The sequence below is a fragment of the Natator depressus genome, chromosome 7 (genome assembly GCF_965152275.1).
Source record: "Natator depressus isolate rNatDep1 chromosome 7, rNatDep2.hap1, whole genome shotgun sequence".
Classification (NCBI taxonomy): Eukaryota; Metazoa; Chordata; order Testudines; family Cheloniidae; genus Natator; species Natator depressus.
Genome location: NC_134240.1, coordinates 53,281,745 through 53,303,367, shown reverse-complemented (window position 1 = coordinate 53,303,367; position 21,623 = coordinate 53,281,745). Strand labels below are relative to the sequence as shown.

The following is a 21,623-nucleotide window of genomic DNA, read 5'->3' as shown; positions in this document are numbered from 1 at the left end:
CTTGGTCTCTAAAGGGGCAAGAATTGCTAAGTATAAGCAAAAGATCCCCAGCTGTTTTGCCTCGGTTAGCCCGACAGTACATATAGAGTCTGCTTATGATAGAAGTTGCTCTTATCTTTTGAAACTCAAGACTGATAGTCACTTGTGTATGCTTTAACCTTGTAAATAACATTTCTTAGTTAATAAATTTTAGTTAATTTATTACAGGACTGGCTATAGGCGTTGCCTAGTTTGAAATCGAAGATAAATTGCCCTGGGGTACAAGTGACTGGTCCTCTGGGACTGGGAGTAACCTGAATATTACTGAGATTTTTGGTGTAAGTGACCATCTATCACATAGTCAAACTGCCTGGGTGGTAAGATAGACTTGAATGCCTAAAGGGACTGTCTGTGGCTCCATGGTAAGACTGTTACAGTGCTTTAGGAGTTCATAGTTTTTACTGGGTTGATGAAATCTAATTATAGAACATACAACCAGTTTGGGGCTTTTGCCCTGCTTCATGATAGTCTGTCCTGAGGTTGACTCTCATGCTTGTGAGCCACACCAGACAGTCGGATATACATATAATCTTAATATGGTTTCCACATGTTTAATGTTTGTTGCTGTTCAATCATGCGCTGTATAGTGTGTGTGTGTGTGTTTGGGGGCGGGGGGTTGGAATTGCAACTTTAACTGCAATTTAACCAGGTAATTTTTTTGTGATAAATTACTTCAAGGCTTAAAAGCCACGTCGTAGTGACAATAGCTGAGAATGTAAGGTCTAAGGCCTTTTTCTGCAGCCACATTAGGCCCATGAGCCAAGAAGCAGAAAGTCACATCCTTACATTCCATCTAAATTATATTAAAATAATGTAATATCAGGCTTGTGACAGGTTGCTGGACAAGAACTCAGCCCTCTGTCACACCAGCTCCCATTAAGGGAAGTAAATTGGAGCTGGCTAGAGAAAAACCTGCACCAAATTGGTGAATGGGAGACAGCTGCCAGTGTACCCTCTAATTTTTTTACATCCATGTGCGGAATTAATTTTATGTGCACCAATATGGAGGTGATGTGTGGTGGGGGTGGGGCAAAGGGGTTCGGAGCATGGGAGGGGGCTCAGGGCTAGGACAGAGTGTTAGGGTGTGGGGGAGTGAGGGCTCTGGCTGGGGGTTTGGTGTGTGGGAGGGGGCTCAGGGCAGAGGTTTGGGATGCAGGGGGGGGTGGGGTGTGAGGGCTCTGGGGTGGGACCAGGAATGAGGGGGTTAGAGTGCAGGAAGCCCAGGGGCTGCAGCAGGTAGAGACGACTCCTCCCGGTCCTCTCTCGCTGCAGAAACTCAGGGCCAGGGGAGAGGCGCCCCTCCCGGGCCGTGGCAGTTTCAGTGGGCCTGGGCTAGGCCGGGCCAAACCGGGGCAGGGGCGTACGTACTGTGTATAAAGATGTACTTTATGGTTATTGCCCTTCCGTCTATGGCCATGACGTACTCCTGTCCTATGACAGGTCTTGGTACCTCGTGGATGAGTCAGAACAGACAAGGCAGTGATGAGTGGGGACGGGGGAGACACTGCTGCGCTGCACATAAGGGGAGACATTCAATAGACACTCGTTCTACCCTTGGCCGGTGGCAGTTAAAGGACCCGTGGAACTTTTCCAAATCATTGATACTGGGCATTTCGCTCCTCCCACCCACAGAGTGCACTGGTGTACTACACCCCCTGTCCTTCTACCCCCACTTTACGTAGAGCAGTCCCACCCCTGGAAACAGACTGCTTGGAAAGAGGACTTACCCCACAGATTCATCTCCTTACCTGATCGACTTTAAATTTGGGAGAGAAAGCCTAACCTCCACTCCATCCTCAGTGTTTAGTGGTCCCACTTCTTTCTTTGTTTTCTTCTTATTTATATGGCTATAGAACCTTTTACTATTGGTTTTAATTCCCTTTGCAAGGTCCAACTCTACTTGACTTTTAGCCTGTCTCACTTTATCCCTACATGTTCTGACCTCAATAAGGTAGCTTTCCTTGCTGATCCCTCCCATCTTCCACTCCCTGTATGCTTTCTGCTTTTTCTTAATCGCCTCTCTGAGATGCTTGCTCATCCAGCTTGGTCTACAACTCCTGCCTATGAATTTTTTCCCCTTTCTTGACAGGAACAGGGTCTAAAACAGAGCTTGTAGGTACAGAGAACAGGACCCCTCAGCTGGGTCCATTTTCGGGGGCAGTGAGCCAGACATCCACGTCTGCACTTCACGTCCCCAGCCAGCCCCCAACTGACTCACTCTCCGCCCCCTCCTCCTCCGGGCTTTGTCCCTTTCCCAGGCCAGGAGGTCACCTGATTCCTTTGTTCTCCAACACCTTTAGCTATCACCTTGCAGGGGGTGAAGGGCCCAGGCCACCAGTTGCCAGGAGACAGAGTGTTGGCCATTTATGTACACTGGCCATTTGCCCTGCAACAATTACACCCCCTTATCCCACCACCTAGAGACTTAAGAAATGCATAGGGGAAACTTAGGCACCCCTACAGTATTCAGAGGAAACATTAAGAACAGTCCCACTTTGTCACACTGTGAAAGGCTCTTTCACTGGTAAAAGGTCCTGCAAACCTGCAGGTTACGCCCTGAGCCCAGGACAAGTAAGGGTGGGTGCCTTATACTCCGAGCCCAGGACGGGAAGGGATAGAGTGCCTAAATTAACAGGGTTATGCCTTGAGCCCACAGAAGGGTAAAGGTGGGTGCCCTAGAGTGTGCAGGTAACAAGAAGGATGAGAAGGCAGGCCTCCTGGATGACAAAACACCCAAGTATTCTTTCCAAGACAGAACTGTTAGTAACTACATCTGATTCCATATTTGCGCCTGTACAGAGCCCTACTGAAGTCAGTGGAACTCTGCAAAGGTGAGTTTGCTCACATGGATACTGTAGCAGGACTGCAAGCTACAAGTTCATTCTCCTCACCCTCGCTCCCATGACAAGCTAAACCGCATGCAAACTCACAGACAAAACAGATTTCAGCTGGAGTCACATCTGACATTTTAAAAATGTCTATTTTTACAGTTGTGAGCACAGGAACTGATTTAGTGCTAGTGGCTGGTTTTTGCCTCATTTCATTATTTGGATATTTCCCTTAAGGCACATACAAAATTAAAATGGGGGAGGAGGGGAATCACCACGTGACACATGAGAGTGAAGAAATTATTTGAAGCCTAAAGGAGAGCTGTGCAACAGGAATTTAGTACGCCTGGTCATATCAAAGTATGTAACTGAATCTACAAAAGCAAATTAGTCAACTAATTGCTTGACCAAATACTGCCAATACATTTACATGTGTCGGTAATTATGATTTCCTGCAATGTACGGTTTGTAATGCTTTGATGCCTATGCTCATCAAGTTAGGTTACTGAGTGGCAGAATTCTTCTGCAAAATGTTTTCTTAAGGGGACTGGAGTGGATGTTTTCAATGCTAAGAGACAACCACAAAAAGTTAACAGTTGCAAGACCGAAGTGAAAAGGAAAAAATTAGTGCACATGGATTTGTATTATAGACTTGAATCAAATCTGCACCAGAATACCCAGGTTTTGTGAAGGGAGTTGTTTCTTGGGGACAGACCCATGCAGATGGAAGGAATTCAATCTCACCAAGCTGCTGAGTAGAAGCTGAATCACTGTGCAGCCATTACTGCAACCTTAAGGCCGCAGTTAATCCTGCTGCTGCTCCCACATCCCTACTCTACATGGAGTGATGACTGGTGGGTCCACATTGGATAGTGGATCTGCAACTGTCTTGCTTCTTTCCATGCCTACCCCTCTGCCTCCGTACCCCAAAACCTTGCTGCATAGGGATGCAAAGGGAGTCTCAGAGAATGGGGTTCACACTGTGCAGTGGTTGCAGATCCAATGAATAGAGCTGACACCCATCCCAAAATCTGCCCCATAGCCTATGCAGCAGAACCATAGTAGGTCTGCTACAAGGTCTGTTCCATTGTAACAGAAGACAGAAGTGGATTTTCTCCCTAAAAACAAGTATATATGAGTTTGAGTGAGAAATCACAGGAGATAAGATCAGGGACAGTAAGGCAGATGCAGGGGTAAATTAGAGCCAAAGACATAACATAAGAGGCTATTACTAAAGGATGCAAAAGTATGCTGGATAAGAAGCAAATGGATGGCCAAAGAGTGTGTTTGGGTCCCTCACTTAAAGCCGGGGAGGACAAAAAGAAATTCTTCAGTCTTCAGTAAAAAAACCACAACACTAACAGAAGATTTAATGCAGTACTAGTTAACAGGAAAGGGAAAGGCCACAGGGCAGAATTACTTAATACATTCAATAAGCAGGGCCCAGGGAAATTCAACCCTAGTAACTGGCAGAAGTGGTATTAGAACTGGCTATTATTTTTGACATCTTATGGAGGCAGGCAAGGCCCTGCTGAATTGCTGGAAGAATTAAGGAGGCAGAGGATTTGTAGGCACCTAAGAAAAAAAAAAGGTGAAAAATGGTAGGCAACATGAGTTTGTTAAACAAATCATGCTAAGTTTGTGTGTGACTGGATAACAAGTTTAGCTGCTAAATAAAAAAAAACAGAACATATCTCCAGTTTAGTAAAGCGTCCGATATGATTCCATGTGGCAGTCCCTTAAAAAACAGATTAGATGGAATTTACATAAAATGACTGAACTGGATGAAAAAAATTGAACACCAATCATCAATGATTTAATGTCAAGTTAGGAAGAGATGCTGTCTGATGTTCCTTAGAGGTCTGTTCCGGGTCCAGCACTATTAATACTTTCATTAGGGACTTGGAAGATGGCAACAAGAGCAAGCGAAATAAATTCTGATTATATGAAGCTAGGAAGGAGTGTAGATAGTTTGGAGAACGGAATTAAAATACTCTACTGATAAACTGAAAAAAGGGCTAAACAAGCGAGATAACTGCAGAGAAACACATCTATGAAGGATTAATCAACTGCACAAATACAGAGCAAAGATACACTGCATATAGAATCATAGAATCATAGAATATCAGGGTTGGAAGGGACCCCAGAAGGTCATCTAGTCCAACCCCCTGCTTGAAGCAGGACCAATTCCCAGTTAAATCATCCCAGCCAGGGCTTTGTCAAGCCTGACCTTAAAAACCTCTAAGGAAGGAGATTCTACCACCTCCCTAGGTAACGCATTCCAGTGTTTCACCACCCTCTTAGTGAAAAAGTTTTTCCTAATATCCAATCTAAACCTCCCCCATTGCAACTTGAGACCATTACTCCTCGTTCTGTCATCTGCTACCATTGAGAACAGTCTAGAGCCATCCTCTTTGGAACCCCCTTTCAGGTAGTTGAAAGCAGCTATCAAATCCCCCCTCATTCTTCTCTTCTGCAGACTAAACAATCCCAGCTCCCTCAGCCTCTCTTCATAAGTCATGTGCTCTAGACCCCTAATCATTTTTGTTGCCCTTCGCTGGACTCTCTCCAATTTATCCACATCCTTCTTGTACTGTGGGGCCCAAAACTGGACACAGTACTCCAGATGAGGCCTCACCAGTGTCGAATAGAGGGGAACGATCACGTCCCTCGATCTGCTCGCTATGCCCCTTATACATCCCAAAATGCCATTGGCCTTCTTGGCAACAAGGGCACACTGTTGACTCATATCCAGCTTCTCGTCCACTGTCACCCCTAGGTCCTTTTCCGCAGAACTGCTGCCTAGCCATTCGGTCCCTAGTCTGTTGCGGTGCATTGGATTCTTCCATCCTAAGTGCAGGACCCTGCACTTATCCTTATTGAACCTCATCAGATTTCTTTTGGCCCAATCCTCCAATTTGTCTAGGTCCTTCTGTATCCTATCCCTCCCCTCCAGCGTATCTACCACTCCTCCCAGTTTAGTATCATCTGCAAATTTGCTGAGAGTGCAATCCACACCATCCTCCAGATCATTTATGAAGATATTGAACAAAACCGGCCCCAGGACCGACCCCTGGGGCACTCCACTTGACACCGGCTGCCAACTAGACATGGAGCCGTTGATCACTACCTGTTGAGCCTGACAATCTAGCCAGCTTTCTACCCACCTTATAGTGCATTCATCTAGCCCATACTTCCTTAACTTGTTGACAAGAATACTGTGGGAGACCGTGTCAAAAGCTTTGCTAAAGTCAAGAAACAATACATCCACTGCTTTCCCTTCATCCACAGAACCAGTAATCTCATCATAAAAGGCGATTAGATTAGTCAGGCATGACCTTCCCTTGGTGAATCCATGCTGACTGTTCCTGATCACTTTCCTCTCATGTAAGTGCTTCAGGATTGATTCTTTGAGGACCTGCTCCATGATTTTTCCAGGGACTGAGGTGAGGCTGACTGGCCTGTAGTTCCCAGGATCCTCCTTCTTCCCTTTTTTAAAGATTGGCACTACATTAGCCTTTTTCCAGTCATCCGGGACTTCCCCCGTTCGCCACGAGTTTTCAAAGATAATGGCCAAGGGCTCTGCAATCACAGCCGCCAATTCCTTCAGCACTCTCGGATGTAACTCGTCCGGCCCCATGGACTTGTGCACGTCCAGCTTTTCTAAATAGTCCCTAACCACCTCTATCTCCACAGAGGGCTGGCCATCTCTTCCCCATTCTGTGATGCCCAGCGCAGCAGTCTGGGAGCTGACCTTGTTAGTGAAAACAGAGGCAAAAAAAGCATTGAGTACATTAGCTTTTTCCACATCCTCTGTCACTAGGTTGCCTCCCTCATTCAGTAAGGGGCCCACACTTTCCTTGGCTTTCTTCTTGTTGCCAACATACCTGAAGAAACCCTTCTTGTTACTCTTGACATCTCTTGCTAGCTGCAGCTCCAGGTGCGATTTGGCCCTCCTGATATCTTTCCTACATGCCCGAGCAATATTTTTATACTCTTCCCTGGTCATATGTCCAACCTATAGGCACAAGACAGCATCTGGTCACCATAATGGATGATAAATTAAACAAGTCAACAATACAATGCTGTTGTAAAAGAGGTTGTATTAATAGCAGTAATAAATGTAAAACATTATTCCACTTTCATCCACACTGATTATGGCTATGGTTCAATTCTAAATACTTTTAAAAAAAGACAAACAAGAGTGTTCAGAAGAAAGTGACATGAAGACTAAATTATTTTAAAAATGGGACCTTTGAGAGGAGGTTTAGGAAGCTGGATATGTTGCCTCTGAGAAAAGACCACCAATCGTCCGCGAGCTCCATTCAGATGGTCCGTGAAAAGTTCCCTCTAAGGGGCGTGTCTGGGTTGCCGCACATGAAAGAATGAAGGGCCACACACCTAATTAGTGGAGCCGTGCAGGCATGGCTCCACTAATTAGGTACCTGGACCCTGGAGAAGACACATGTAAGGTGAGGTGATAGCCTTGGGAGGAATAGGGGGTAGGTGGGAGGGGGCAGTGGGGTGAGAAGAGGGGCTGCGGCGGCCAGAGAAAGAGGTGACATTTTCCAGCTCTAGGGCTACTGCGGCAGGGGAGAGACCCCGCTCCTTCCCAGCCTCAACTCAGGGGCTGCTGCGGCAGGGGAGAGAGGGCACATCCATCACATTAGAAAGGTAAGACTGATGGTATTAAAATAGGAGTTGTGTGTTTTTATCTGTAGAACCAAAAAAAAAGTTTATTATTAAGTTTGTCTTTTATATAGAATTTTTATCCAAAGCATTTTACAATAGTTAGCTAACGGTACAAATAATACTTGGAAAGATCATTAAGTGGTCCGCCGGGACCCTCAGCAATTTTCAAGTGATCCGTGAAAAAAAAAAGTTTGAGAACTACTGGGTTAGAGGGCTGGTCTAAGATCAGTTGTCATTAGTTCACGGAACACAGGATAAAGAGTGAATTGGACTCACACAGCATGTAAATCGCACATGTGCTCATGCCCACACAGTGTGGGGGTATAAATTGCAGAGTTCTTTCCATATCCTGATCATTATGAGATTTACAGGAGTAAGAAATACCACATCTGAAATGATGTTTTTGCCAAGACCACTAAGATTGTCATCATTTAACAGACGTGAACTCTGTTTGATGGAGGGGATGGGAAGGGAAGGGAAAAAACTTCCCGAAATTTACTATGTTTGAGGCATATTCACTTGAAGAGGGAATGCTTTATCACTGAAGTTTCATAAGGCATAACCCTTCTCCCCAGATATAATCTATCATAATTTCCTCACTGGAAAAATTACTTGTTCATAAAAGCCGGGCATTTACTAGTATCCCTGATTTTAAAAAAACACCCATCTTAACGGGAGGGATAAGTGCCTAGTGAAATAAAAAGCCTTTACAAAAATAATACTGAATATGTGGAATTAAATTCCTGAAATGAAAAACTTAGGACACCTCAGTTCAGCCTCAACAGGCCCATGTTCCAAGTCATTTGGCACAAAGTGTAATACTTTTTTGGTCAGAGGAAATTACACTGAAAGCACAAAGAGACTGAATTCTTCTCTGACCCCAGAAGACAGTGCCTCCAGAACAGGGATGGGAAACCACTGCTGAAGTAGCGTCTGTGTGTGTGGTGAACTCAAGCCTGATCAGAGACTGACTGTCCTCAGATCCCATGAAGGAAAGGTCTCCAAAGTTAGAATGAGATACAAGATGAGCAATTCCTCTTGCATTCCAAGACAGCGTCTTCGGAGACAGGTAAAAGTCCCTACCCTCCCAGCCTTCTGTGTAACACTGAACCAGGTGCTCATGACGATGGTCATTGCTGTCTGGTCCTCTTCACGAAGATCTCATGCATATAATCCCAAAATCTTCCCTGATGAGACTCGTTGTGGTGAATCATGGTGGTGAGAGCCTCACCCTGGTCAAGACTCTGCCAATAATCCTGTAGCCACATCTCCTTCCAGCTGAAACATAGAAGAGGGAAAGCGCAACAAGCCATTAGAAAGTGAGGGGGTCTGAAGCTGAACCAACAATAAGACTGAATTCCTCTCTCACCTAAGAGAGGACTATGAAGGACAGAGGTTGGGGAAGTTCATTATTAAATATTGGACTTACTGAGCCACTGTGCTCTCTCTCTCCCTCTCAATCATTGATTCTCAAACACTTTCTATTGGTGACCCCTTTCACAAAGCAAGACTCTGAGTGCAACCCCCCCCATAAATTAAAAGCAAACTATTTTTAAGTGCTCAATTTATCACATTTTTATTTAATTATTGTTATAAATTATTTTTTTAACTAGTTACTGTTTCATACTGGGGATGGGCACGAAGAAACTTTGTCAAAGCAGACTTAGTGCGCCATTGCCACCTTTACTTCTGTGCTGCTGCTGGCAGCAGGCGCTGCCTTCAGAGCTGGGTGGCTGGAGAGCGGCAGCTGCCGGCCGGGCACCCAACTCTGAAGGCAGCACAGCCACCAGCAGCGCAGAACTGCAGAAGTAAGGGTGGCATTGCCACACTATGTCACCCTTACTTCTGTGTCACATTTGACCTTTGCACTATGGGGGGCAGGGACTAAAGCAAATTTTGGGACTATAGCCCCTGCAAGCCACCCCTCCCAGCACTGCCCCTGCCTGTGTGTCTGATTGTTAAATTATAAATTATAAATTAGCCTTTTTTTTTTTTTGGCCAATCTCAGTGTTCTGATTGATCTGCGGTTTAATGCAGCTCTTCAGCTGCTGAACAATCAAGCCCTCCAATGTTGTCTCAGTACCATCCTTTTAGTCTCAAAACAACAAATCTGTGCACATGATACAATCCCCAGAGTTCCATTTCCTTAAAGCGGTGGGGATAAAAAAATATACTTTGTTTAGGAACAACAATCACTGCATTATACATTTACAATACTTCTGAAGTAAATACAGTACATTGCAACAGAAAGGGGTGTGTAATTTTCTAAAATGCTAGATTTAAAATTATATATTGTATAGCAGTTGCTCTGTTTCATGCAGGTGTTTGTGACCCCCATGTAATAACCTCGTGACCCCGTTTGAGAACCCCAGCTCTAAATGTATTCTAAGAAATCTGCTACGTAAATTCCCTTCAGAAACCACAACACCTCAGTACTGGCTTTGGAACTTGTTTAGATTTTGTGTTTGTGAATTTAGTGTTAGGGTAAGATACAACATCAACAGCCTTAGAGAATGTAGTCCTCCAATAAAATAAAACCTTGCACATAATCCTAACCTGGAATGACCACCTCTAGGAGCATCGAAGTAGCTCTCCATGGCCCACATAGAGATAACTGGAGATGGGGTGAGACCACAAGTCATAGCAAACACTAAACAGCTATCAGATGGGAACAGCTTTTGGTCATAAGAAGCCTAGGCTGTATTTGAATCAGTAATCAAGAGAGGAAAGGCTTTGAATCCCATCAATCCCCTGAGCCTTCCAGTTACTCAGTTTGGGGGGGGGGGGGGCGCTGGGGAGGGGTATACTAAGGTTCTCAAACTTTGTCATAGCATGGACTACATCTTAACATAAATTGTGTGTATGGCAGCTCCCTTCCCATTCATGGTCATGTGGAGCACCTCCTCTCCCATTCATACTGTGACAGAGTACGCCAAAGCTTCATGTAAGTTGTCACTGAGGTCGTTCCATGACTAGCTAAACCTGGCAGGTTGTTCTTGATGATCCCTAACATTCAGCCTCTCATGGAACATGTTCCCTCCTCAGCCAAGCAAGACCACCACAGATTCTGGCCAGAAAAACTGAGTGGGATGCCATTTCAAACCTGTCCATATCAGCTACGCAGTACTTACTGCTCATCCACAATGCCACGTTCATTTGTCGTCCCCCCCCCCACAAGATAATGAGTACAGCACTTCTGGCACCAATTCTACTCATCACAGAATGAAGAAACCTTCAAGGCTGTGTTGCCCAGAAGCAATCCTCACATATATAGTACAAGAGTCCCAAAGGAAGTGTACAGTATGGTCAGAGAAATGTTCTTTGTGAACATTCAAATGTGTATGTACATTCTAGACCAATAGAATTAGTTTTCCCATTATCAGTAATGTCACTTGTTAGGATATAGATATTCAGACCTTTCTGTAAAGGCCTATACTCTAAGACTTTAGGTGTATTCTTATCACTTGGCTAGTTAGGGGTATAAAAGAAAGAATCAAAATCACTGTCTGCCAGTGTAAGGTCCTTCTCTTACTGTGACAGTCTGAGGCCCTGTGCTTAGGCTAAGATCTTTGGCTAAGCAACAGAGGCAGCCATAAGCTGGGAAACAACCGGTCACATCCTCACATTCCAAACTAGTCACATTGAAAGAAGGTGCTATTGGGCTGTTAGGAATACAATCCTGTCCCGATAGTGCCTATCACCTCCAGAGAAAGGGAAGTGCCTAGAAGATGTAAAAGGAAACTTAGTTTGATAGCATCCTGTCTGGCAAGAACTCACTTATCAATAGCTGGGATGTGAAATCCTCACTTCTGTATTGTTTTGTCATCATAGTTCCCACTTTGCTATTGTTTGTCTGTATAATCTCTGTCTGGTTCTGTGATTGTTTCTGTCTGCTGTATAATTAATTTTGCTGGGTGTAAACTAATTAAGATGGTGGGATATAATTGGTTACATAATCATGTTACAATGTGTTAGGTCCAGTCCACACAAGAGATCCACTTCCTGGACACTACAGTGCTAATAAACGATGGTCACATAAACACCACCCTATACCAGAAACCTACTGACCGCTATTCCTACCTACATGCCTCCAGCTTTCACCCTGACGACACCACACGATCCATTGTCTACAGCCAAGCTTTGCGATACAACCGCATTTGCTCCAACCCCTCAGGCAGAGACAAACACCTATAAGATCTCTATCAAGCATTCTTACAACTACAATACCCACCTGCGGAAGTAAAGAAACAGATTGATAGAGCCAGAAGAGTTCCCAGAAGTTACCTATTACAGGACAGGCCTAACAAAGATAATAACAGAACACCACTAGCCGTCACCTTCAGCCCCCAACTAAAACCCCTCCAACGCATTATTAAGGATCTACAACCTATCCTGAAGGATGACCCAACACTCTCACAAATCTTGGGAGACAGGCCAGTCCTTGCCTACACACAGCCCCCCAAACTGAAGCAAATACTCACCAGCAACCACATACCACACAACAGAGCCACTAACCCAGGAACCTATCCTTGCAACAAAGCCCGTTGCCAACTGTGCCCACATATCTATTCAGGGGACACCATCACAGGGCCTAATAACATCAGCCACACTATCAGAGGCTCGTTCACCTGCACATCCTCCAATGTGATATATGCCATCATGTGCCAGCAATGCCCCTCTGCCATGTACATTGGTCAAACTGGACAGTCTCTACGTAAAAGAATAAACGGACACAAATCAGATGTCAAGCATTATAACATTCATAAACCAGTCGGAGAACACTTCAATCTCTCTGGTCACGCGATTACAGACATGAAAGTTGCGATATTACAACAAAAAAACTTCAAGACCAGACTCCAGCGAGAGACTGTTGAATTGGAATTAATTTGCAAATTGGATACAATTAACTCAGGCTTGAATAGAGACTGGGAATGGCTAAGTCATTATGCAAGGTAACCTATTTCCCCTTGTTTTTTCCTCCCCCCCCCCCCCCAGACGTTTTTGTTAAACCCTGGATTTGTGCTGGAAATGGCCCAACTTGATTATCATACACATTGTAAGGAGAGTGATCACTTTAGATAAGCTATTACCAGCAGAAGAGTGGGGTGGGGGGAGAGAAAACCTTTTGTAGTGGTAAACACCCATTTTTTCATGCTTTGTGTGTATAAAAAGATCTTCTATACTTTCCACAGTATGCATCCGATGAAGTGAGCTGTAGCTCACGAAAGCTTATGCTCAAATAAATTGGTTAGTCTCTAAGGTGCCACAAGTACTCCTTTTCTTTTTGCGAATACAGACTAACACGGCTGTTACTCTGAAACCTATGATAGGATTGGTTAGTTAAATTTCAGGAAAATGATTGGTTAAGATATAGCTAAGCAGAACTCAAGTTTTACTATATAGTCTGCAGTCAATCAGGAAGTGAGTGGGTGGGGAAATTGGAATCATGTTTGGCTAAGGGCAGGAATGGGAACAGGGACACAGGTGCAAGGCTCTGTGGTGTCAGAGCTGGGAAGGGGGACACTAAGGAAGAAAACTGGAAACATGCTTGCTGGAAGTTCACCGCAACAAACATCGAATTGTTTACACCTTTGGACTTTGGGTATTGTTGCTCTCTGTTCATGTGAGAAGGACCAGGGAAGTAAGTGGGTGAAGGAATAAGCACCCCTAACATCACTTGAAGTGGAAGGTTTCTTCAGAGATCTCAGAACTTACCTTTCAGAACTGATCAATAAGCACAGGACTGGGGGCAGAGAAGCTTGCTCTTGCAGTCAAACTGCCTCAAATCTCATTAGGAGAAAGCAGCATTCAGACGTGCTGTGAGCCCTTGTCAGTCAGTCCAGGTTTGTCTTTTGTGGAACTGAATGTGTGTGTGGAAATGCAGAACAATCATTTGAGATATTTCCTCCAAGCCCTGAGAAGTAGTGGGGGGGATAATGGAAAAGGAAGCATTCTGAGCCTGAATTTTGGGGAAATGAGGTCGGAAGTTAATCAGGTATCAGAGTTAATGTTTCATCCTTTTTCAAAAATGATCCATAGATCATTTTGGTTTATGATTAGGATTAAAATATATAAATTTATATACTTTTCATGGGTTACATCATTTTATCAGCAAACAGTGCTAGTAACAGTTCTTCAAGGTCCAAACTGAAGCTGAGACTCAATGAACATCTCATGGGCTTCCTACAGGAATTACAGCCTTGATAAGGACAATCTGGCATTTTTCTTTTTACACACCATTAACAGTTTGTGAGTGAGGAACATAATAAATTTCGCTCTGACACTTCAACTCTCTCCTTTTGGAATATTAAAAAGCTTGTGCTCCAGCATGATAAAACTAGCACTGAACCGTACATATACATTAAAACAAACTGAAACCTAAACACTCCAGAAACTGAAACCAGAACAGCATTAAAATCAAAGAAACCTTTGACTTTAACACTGTTGACCACTGGTAAACACCTTTATAACAACAAGAACAATTCTACTAACCTAAATTATGTTATATCTATCCTTGTGTGGGTTTGAAATTGTTCTGGTCTGTGCTTTTCCCACCCTGAATTAAATTCTAGTGTGTGCATGTAATAGAACTAGTGTATGTCTTCATCACCCCACTAGCATATTTCACTTCCAGCTGGAGTATCTTATACTACCAAACATTTGTAACCTTTGGCTCCTCTCCTCTGAAATCTAAGCATTCTCCCCATGACAGACATAACATTCAGATTTTAGCATTGTAGCCGTGTTAGTCTGTATGAGCAAAAACAACTAGGAGTACTTGTGACACCTTAGAGACTAACAAATTTATTTGAGCATAAGCTTTCGTGGGCTAAAACCCACTTCATCAGATGCATGGAGTGGAAAAAAACATTAGGCAGGTATATATACACAGTACATGAAAAGATGGGAGTTGCTTTACTACGTGGGGGGTCAGCGCTAACGAGACAATTCAATTACAGTGGAAGTGGGCTATTCTTAACAGTAGAATACCGAGGCAGGAGAAATCACTTTTGTGGTGGTAACGAGACCAATGTAAACAGGGTAGCACATTTCAAACAACTGACAAGAAGGTGTGAGTACCAGTAGGGGGAAATTAGTATGGGGGAATTAGAAAACTAAATTAGAAAAGCAGTTACATTGCTAGGATGCTAGGAAGTCTGAGATATGGGTTGTTGGACTTAGACCTGCATAATGCAGTGTAAACGCTGGAGCCCCAGGTTGGGACCCAGTGTTCAACAATTCCTATTCTATGAAAGGTCTTCTGGCAACAGAGCTGCCAAGACAACACCTTTCAACAGCACTAAAGTCACTGTACTCATGTGTTTAAAAAGATAAATGTATACCAAGTATGATTGTAAATACAAGCCTCACACTTGTACATAATTATTGCAAATGCAGACACACACTGTATGTTCTAGTAATATGGGAGAATCCCTTTAAATAGTTTGTGAGCACTGTTGCTCCTGCTGTTGTTTATGTTCAGCAGTTATCAGATCCTGCCAGGGCAGCAGTGTATATATGTAGCTAGGCTTTGCACGTTGTATATAGTTAGCAAACAGCTATGTGGACCCAATTGTGTTTCTGTAGTTCCTACTTATTACATATGTAATAAGCAAAAGACAACATACACATACTGACAGGCACAACAGGGTATCAGCCAAACTGATTTTGCTGGCTTGTGATACTATAATCAGATTCTGAAGCTTCATACAACTGTAATTATGAAATTACAGAACCATGGAACTAAACTAAAGTTTTGCAAAAGAGAGTGGCAATTTTGTGTTTCTGTCACTCCACTGATAGCTCTTTACCATTCTTCTATATTTTGTTGGCACAGATGGTTAAAGCCCAAATTCTCATCTGGAATCCTGCTGGTCACCTCATGGAAGATGGACTGTATAGCATACAGATATCTTTCTGCAGCAGATGGCCAGGAAGCATGGAAGTTTTGTGTTGTGTGATCTCACCATTTTCCTCTTGTCTGATGGCCCAGATACAAGTTATCTGTAAATAATGGGTGAGGGGTCTACTGTTGGACAGTGAGACACTAAGAGACCTCTCCTCAGAGTAGCAGCCGTGTTAGTTTGTATTCGCAAAAATAAAAGGAGTACTTAGTCTCAAAAGTGCCACAAGTACTCCTTTTCTTTTTAAGAGACCTCTGTGTAAGAGACCTACAACTTGGAATATGGAGCTATCGTATACACATACACTCAGATTGATGATCCCCTGACAGAACCATACATTACCCTAATTTCCATCCAGAAAATCTGGCACTCTCACCATGCCTACTCAGTAACAACTGTTACTTGCCTAAACTAAATCTCTTCTGCCACCTGCTGCTCAAGAGGTCACCCTAACTAATAAAGTACAAGGAAAGAAAAAAGACCACCACCAAGGAAAGTAGTGAGTACTCAGTTCTATTGACAGTGGTCTTGCACAGCTTGTCTTGGCAGCTGTTTATAATGGGGGAGTGAATCTTTCTACTAAGAAAACACATTCCAAAAGCCCCTCAAAACCACCAACAGAAGATAAAATCATTTTAAAGCTTTTTGGAGCTCCTTTACTCAGGAGTTTGGTTTTGCAATTGGTCCATACATGGATCACTTGTGGTATTCTGAAAACAATAATGAAAAGGATATTAAATTTAAAATGAGATTTTTTTGTGCAATGAGCTTCATAAGGAATTATTATGACCTCCAGGTGAAATTTTGGGGGAGGGGAGATGGGACAAGGAGAAAAAGACATTTGTTAACATTTAATTTGGCCACTTTTAATAGTATTGAAATGTAGAAGAACAGATTCTTTTGAACAGTTAAGAAATTTCAAACACTTCTTTTGCACTTGGATAATTTAAATGCTTCTTTTTAAAACTTCAGACTTGCCTAAGACTTTGTCCCCAATGACAACACATACCTCTGACATGTTAAGAAACTATTTGACAGATCAGGTTAAAGACTACTTAAAATGATGGAGTGCACATTTGCAGTACAGGGGTCTCTACTAACATTTTAACATTCCAAAATACAGAACTCCAGATGCATGAAGGTATCAGGAGACCTGTTACTAAAAATCAATTGAGATAAAGCAGTGATGAGTTCTTCCTAGGGAGTGAGTCTTCTGATATTTGAATCAATCATTCTGTTTTTTTACATTCATAGTTTACCCAGTGGAACTGGCAACAGGATATGGAAATTTTCAGCAGCAGGTCATGTTCAAGTACAGCCAATGTCTGCAGTGGCTGGAAGGTTTTATTGTATGATGGCTGACAGCTCACGTAAAATGGGTTGGGTAGACTCAGACCATTTACTAAGGGGCAGGTGTCTACAACACAAATATCATCATGACAAATGCCTACCTGACCTAATTATTAGCCATCTTAGCAGAGATACAAAGGACTAAAAAAAACCACGAGGAGTACTTGTGGCACCTTAGAGACTCACAAATTTATTTGGGCATAAGCTTTCGTGGGCTAAAACCCACTTCATCGGAGGCATGCAGTGGAAAATACAGTAGGAAGATATATATATATCTTCCTACTGTATTTTCCACTGCATGCCTCCGATGAAGTGGGTTTTAGCCCACGAAAGCTTATGCCCAAATAAATTTGTGAGTCTCTTAAGGTGCCACAAGTACTCGTTTTTTTTTTTGCTGATACAGACTAACACGGCTACCAATCTGAAACCTGTCACAAAGGACTAAATGGACTGTGGAAATTTAAATGTTTCTCATGACTAGCAGTGGTTGCTTCAGAACAGATTTGAGTTACATTGCTGGTAAAGTGGAGGGAAGCTTACACTGCCTCTGCCCATGCTGAATCTGGCCTGTGGACAGAAGACTCCAGCCTTTAGGACTGCCAGTCCAGTACCTTTCACCAGCATTGTGCAAAAGCAGGGACGGAGCCCATTCGTCCTGTTCTGAGAGGTCAATCCCTTGCTTTAACCACTAACCAATGCTCTTTACGAATTCCCCCCACATGGCTGTACACAGCATACATGACTCTTGCTTCCACCTCAGGGGTGTCATACATTTCAGGGCTGCTCTACATATGTAGTTTGAGAAGCATTTTGGGATCCTTCAGGGTGAAAAAGTATTATACAAACCTGTATTAACTGGGCTTTTAAAAAAATGATTTTGTAAAAACAACATTCATAAAATACCTGTCTCCTGCAGAGAGATCCTCAATGTTTCCAAAGCCAGGGGCTGGCATGGGACATCCCATGTGTGTGAACTGAGCTATGTGGGGTTCAGGAGCTGGCACTTTCCCACGAGATTTCTTATGATCCCTCTCACCAGCGACTCGGATGTTCTCCCTGTCACAGATGAAACACTCAAAGCCATTCAGGTAATTGGGCAAAGTCATGTCATTCACTCCCCACTCACGTCTCTCCATGTTCTCCAGCAGAAACTGGTTCGTAATGCCTCCCGGCTTCTTATACTCTAGATATTTCAAATACTCCTCTCCATTCCTGTCCAGGAAGTCAAGGAACTGTGCTAGTTCTTGGGGGCTTCCAAAATCATCCACGAGGATGATGGAGAGGTCATCAGGCATCCAGTCCCGCACAGATGGGGAGCCTCGGTATACAGGGATGGCACCCAAATGCATTGGACGCCACAGCTTCTCGGTCATGTAGTCATTGCATATGGCATTCTCCATGGCAAGATGAAACTTGTACCTGGAGATAAAGGTCATGAATTCAGAATCCTCTGTTGTGGCTGTAGAAGTGTCCCTCAGCCTCTCACTGGGAAGCTCTCGGTTATTCAGGCATTTACCATAGGAGTCTACCTAAAATAGTAATAATCATCTTTACAAAAGTAATTTCTCTGTTTTAAGCTTATTTTCAGTGGACAGTTTCCTTATATGATTCCTTCTGACCAGTTCCTAAGAATCTGAGCTTGGCCTCTCTTTCCAACATCTTCCTTCTCAACAAGTGGAGTAAGCCAAAAAATTCTAAAACATCTAATATTCATTGGAGAATATTTTTACATTTCAACCCTCCTTCCTCTTCCAAGCACTCAATTCCTTTCCCAACAGGTTAAGAGGAATTCCCCAAGTCAATCGCACCTCCTTGTGTCCTGCAGCAGAACTGTGCCTCAGATGTTTAACCACAGCCGACAGACACAAGATGCAGAAAAACTTGGAGAAGTAGAAACGTTAAAAAACGGTATATTTATGTAGTGGGCAATGCAGAACAGGAGCTGGTGAGGGAGAGGATGAGGCTCATTTTTCCTGTAATTTTTTTCTTAATATAATACTGTCACAGCACTTCCCAAATGCTGTATAGACATCAATTAATCCATATCAATCTGTAACCCACTAACCCCCCTTTTTTATCCTATGACTGCAGAGGAGTTAACAGGACACTCCACCTCGAAAGGTCCCTTAGAATATGCGCTAACTAGGTATGTTAAACAATCTGTTCCACCTTGTATTTAGCTGGGTCTGTGACGCTCAGAGTACCTTTCCCACTCTTGAAAAGCTCTGTGTAGCTCGAAAGCTTGTCTATCTCATCAACAGAAGTTGGTGTCTGATCTCCTGGGACAGACACAGATACAACACTGCATACAGTCTCAAAAACTGAGTTAACAGCAGATCTTAGGTCTACAATACAAGATGTAATCCTGTCCAAACACAGTGGTTAGTAATTCTATAATTGAACAAGTGCTGAATGTTATTTCTCCTTGTTTACAAGTACAGCTAAACTGTGTTCAGCTAACATGATTGCTGGCAAGAATGTTTATGCATTATTTAATCTCATAGGGTGACCCTGATTTTGACAATAAGACAACTAGTTTTACCCTCAGGCTGGTCCTCAGTGTGCTTCCCTTCCCATTACAGCCCAATTACTTCATCAGTATGAGGTCAGATATGGGATGCTCAATGCCAGGTAGGCTAGACCTCAGCATTTTTTCTTCAGCCTGAGGGTCTAGACTGCTCCCCCTCATGTCAACCAGGTTACTAACTCAAGTTTAGTCAGTCCCCACAGACAGTCATAGCTATCAGCCCCTCTTGTGTCTCCAGGGTTTAACTTGTAATGACAGAGGTGCTGGAGCTCAAGCAATTTTTACACATTCGTAACTCATGCAGCAAGCCCAGAGGTGCCAGGGCTAAGAACGGCCAAGCCTAGAGGTACCGGGGCTCAGCCCTGGCACAAATTAAGCATTGAGCGTCTCCCCCACTCCTCTCGCTGCCTGCCCCGCAGGAGCCCGAGCAGTTACCTGGATGTGTTTCATGAGCTCCCGCACGTATCTGTCCCTGTCGGAGGGGACGTCGCAGTGGGACTGCATGTACAGCACCGGGGCATAGCCCTGCTGGCGCCACCGCTCCTTTTCCGCCAGCGGCAGGGCGGCCCGGCGCAGGTAGGCCAGGCTGGGCAGCCACTGCAGGGTCAGGGGATAGTCCGACTCCCTCCGGAAGGTGGCGGTGTAGTTGAAGAGGCGGATGCCGGGCCGGTGGGAGAGCAGGTAGTTGTTCATGGGGGACTCCTCGTGAAACAGCGCCCAGGTCTGGTGGGGCAGGCGCGGCAGCGGGGCCTCGTAGGCCCGGAAGTCCGTCCCGTAGAAGATAACGGCCTTGGTGCGCCGGTGCAGCGCCACGCGCCGGCGCCGGGTCACCAGGCAGGAGCGGCGCGCGCAGTCGATGCGCTCCGTGTCCCCCGGGAAGTGCGGGAAGAGGCCCGGGCTCCACCACAGCAGGATGGGCAGCTCCCGGTTGCGGCGGGTGTCGCCGTTCCCAGGGCCCCGGTACGAGGCCGCAACCACCGCCCCGAACTCCACCGGGGGCAGGCCGGTGCTGGGCTGGAAAGGGGAGCGGCCGCGGGGCTCGGGCGGCCCCTCCGCCGGCTCCCACTCTCCGGCTGCGAGCGGCCCGGCCCCCGCGGCCAGCACCGCCAGCACCAAGCTCGCTGCAAGGCAACAGTGCAGCCGGGACGCCCGGCCCTGCCCGCCACCCCGAACGCCCATGGCTGGCGGTTCCGCGCGGGCGCCTGCCAACCCCCCGCCTCGCGCTGCTAGCCCCGCCCCTCTGTCAGTCCCTCGCGCCCTCCAGCCCAACTGTGCTGTGGCCAGGGTTGCCAACTGTCCAATCACAAACCCAAACACCCTTTCCCTGGCCCCGCCCCTTCTCTAAGGCCCCGCCCCGTTCCTTCCGGCGCTCGCTCTTGCTCCACCCTCACTCATTTTCGCCAGGCTGGGGTAGGAGGAGGGGCGCAGGGTGCAAGCTCCGGGAGGGGGTTCAGGGCTGGTGCTTCAGGCTCCGGCCAGGCGGCGCTTACCTGGGGCGACTCCCAGTCAGCGGCGCAGCAGGGCTAAGGCAGGCTCCTGTGCCTGACCTGGCCCCAAGCTGCTCCCAGAAGTGGCTGGCCCGTCTCTGTGGCTACTGGGGGGGCTCTGGACACTACCTCTACCTGCAGGCAGCGCCCCCGCAGCTCTCACTGGCCACAGTTCCTGGCCGCCAGGAGCTGTGGAGCTGGTGTTCAGGGTGGGGGCAGCATGCAGAGACCCTCCCCCTGCCTCGCCTCCCCTTCCCCAGGGGCCACAAGGATGTGCTAGCTGCTTCCGGAAGCAGTGTGGGGCCAGGGCAGACAGGGAGCCTGCATTAGCCCCGCTGGACTTTTAGCAGCCTAAAATCTCCCTGTTTGGCTTCAGTCACCTCCGGGAGATAAAGATCCATATTGGGAGACTCCCAGCAAAACTGGAAGGGTTGGCAACCTTAGCTGTGGTGCCTGCTCAAGCATTCGGGGCAGCCCCACCTTGGTGCCTACTCGCTCCCTGTCCAGGTGTGGCCTGTCTATGCTGAGTTCAGCAGATCAGTTGAGCCATCGCTCCTTGCACAGCCTGCAACCCACACTGCCCTGGCACACCAGTGCTGAGGGATGGCCCCTCGCTCCCACATGATAAGCCTGGCTGGGCCATGAGAAGCTGGATGTAGGTTCCTCTCCAGATACAACAGGAGAAATAGGATCCCCTCATAGCCCAGGACAGGCAGCATCCTGGTGCCATTCGCTCAGCAGCAGCCAGGAACAAATTGCCCATGCCAGTGCTGTGACACTAGGAAGCCAGACAGCT

At 45.5% G+C, this 21,623-nt stretch overlaps 1 protein-coding gene across 2 annotated transcripts; it reads right to left on the bottom strand.

Annotated features, from left to right (window-relative positions):
• Window positions 1–6,763: 6,763 nt before the first annotated feature.
• Window positions 6,764–20,519, bottom strand: POFUT4 (protein O-fucosyltransferase 4). Of its 2 annotated transcripts, XM_074958446.1 has the most exons (4): window positions 19,776–20,519; window positions 17,717–18,342; window positions 8,643–8,837; window positions 6,764–6,885 (listed from the first exon to the last, which is right to left on the bottom strand). In XM_074958446.1, exons 1-3 carry the CDS (start codon window positions 20,517–20,519, stop codon window positions 8,690–8,692), a joined length of 1,518 nt encoding a protein of 505 aa, XP_074814547.1. In that variant the 3' UTR covers window positions 6,764–6,885; window positions 8,643–8,689. The 2 variants fall into 2 exon arrangements, with proteins under 2 accessions (XP_074814547.1, XP_074814546.1); XM_074958445.1 differs by having other exon boundaries at window positions 6,846–8,837.
• Window positions 20,520–21,623: the final 1,104 nt, after the last annotated feature.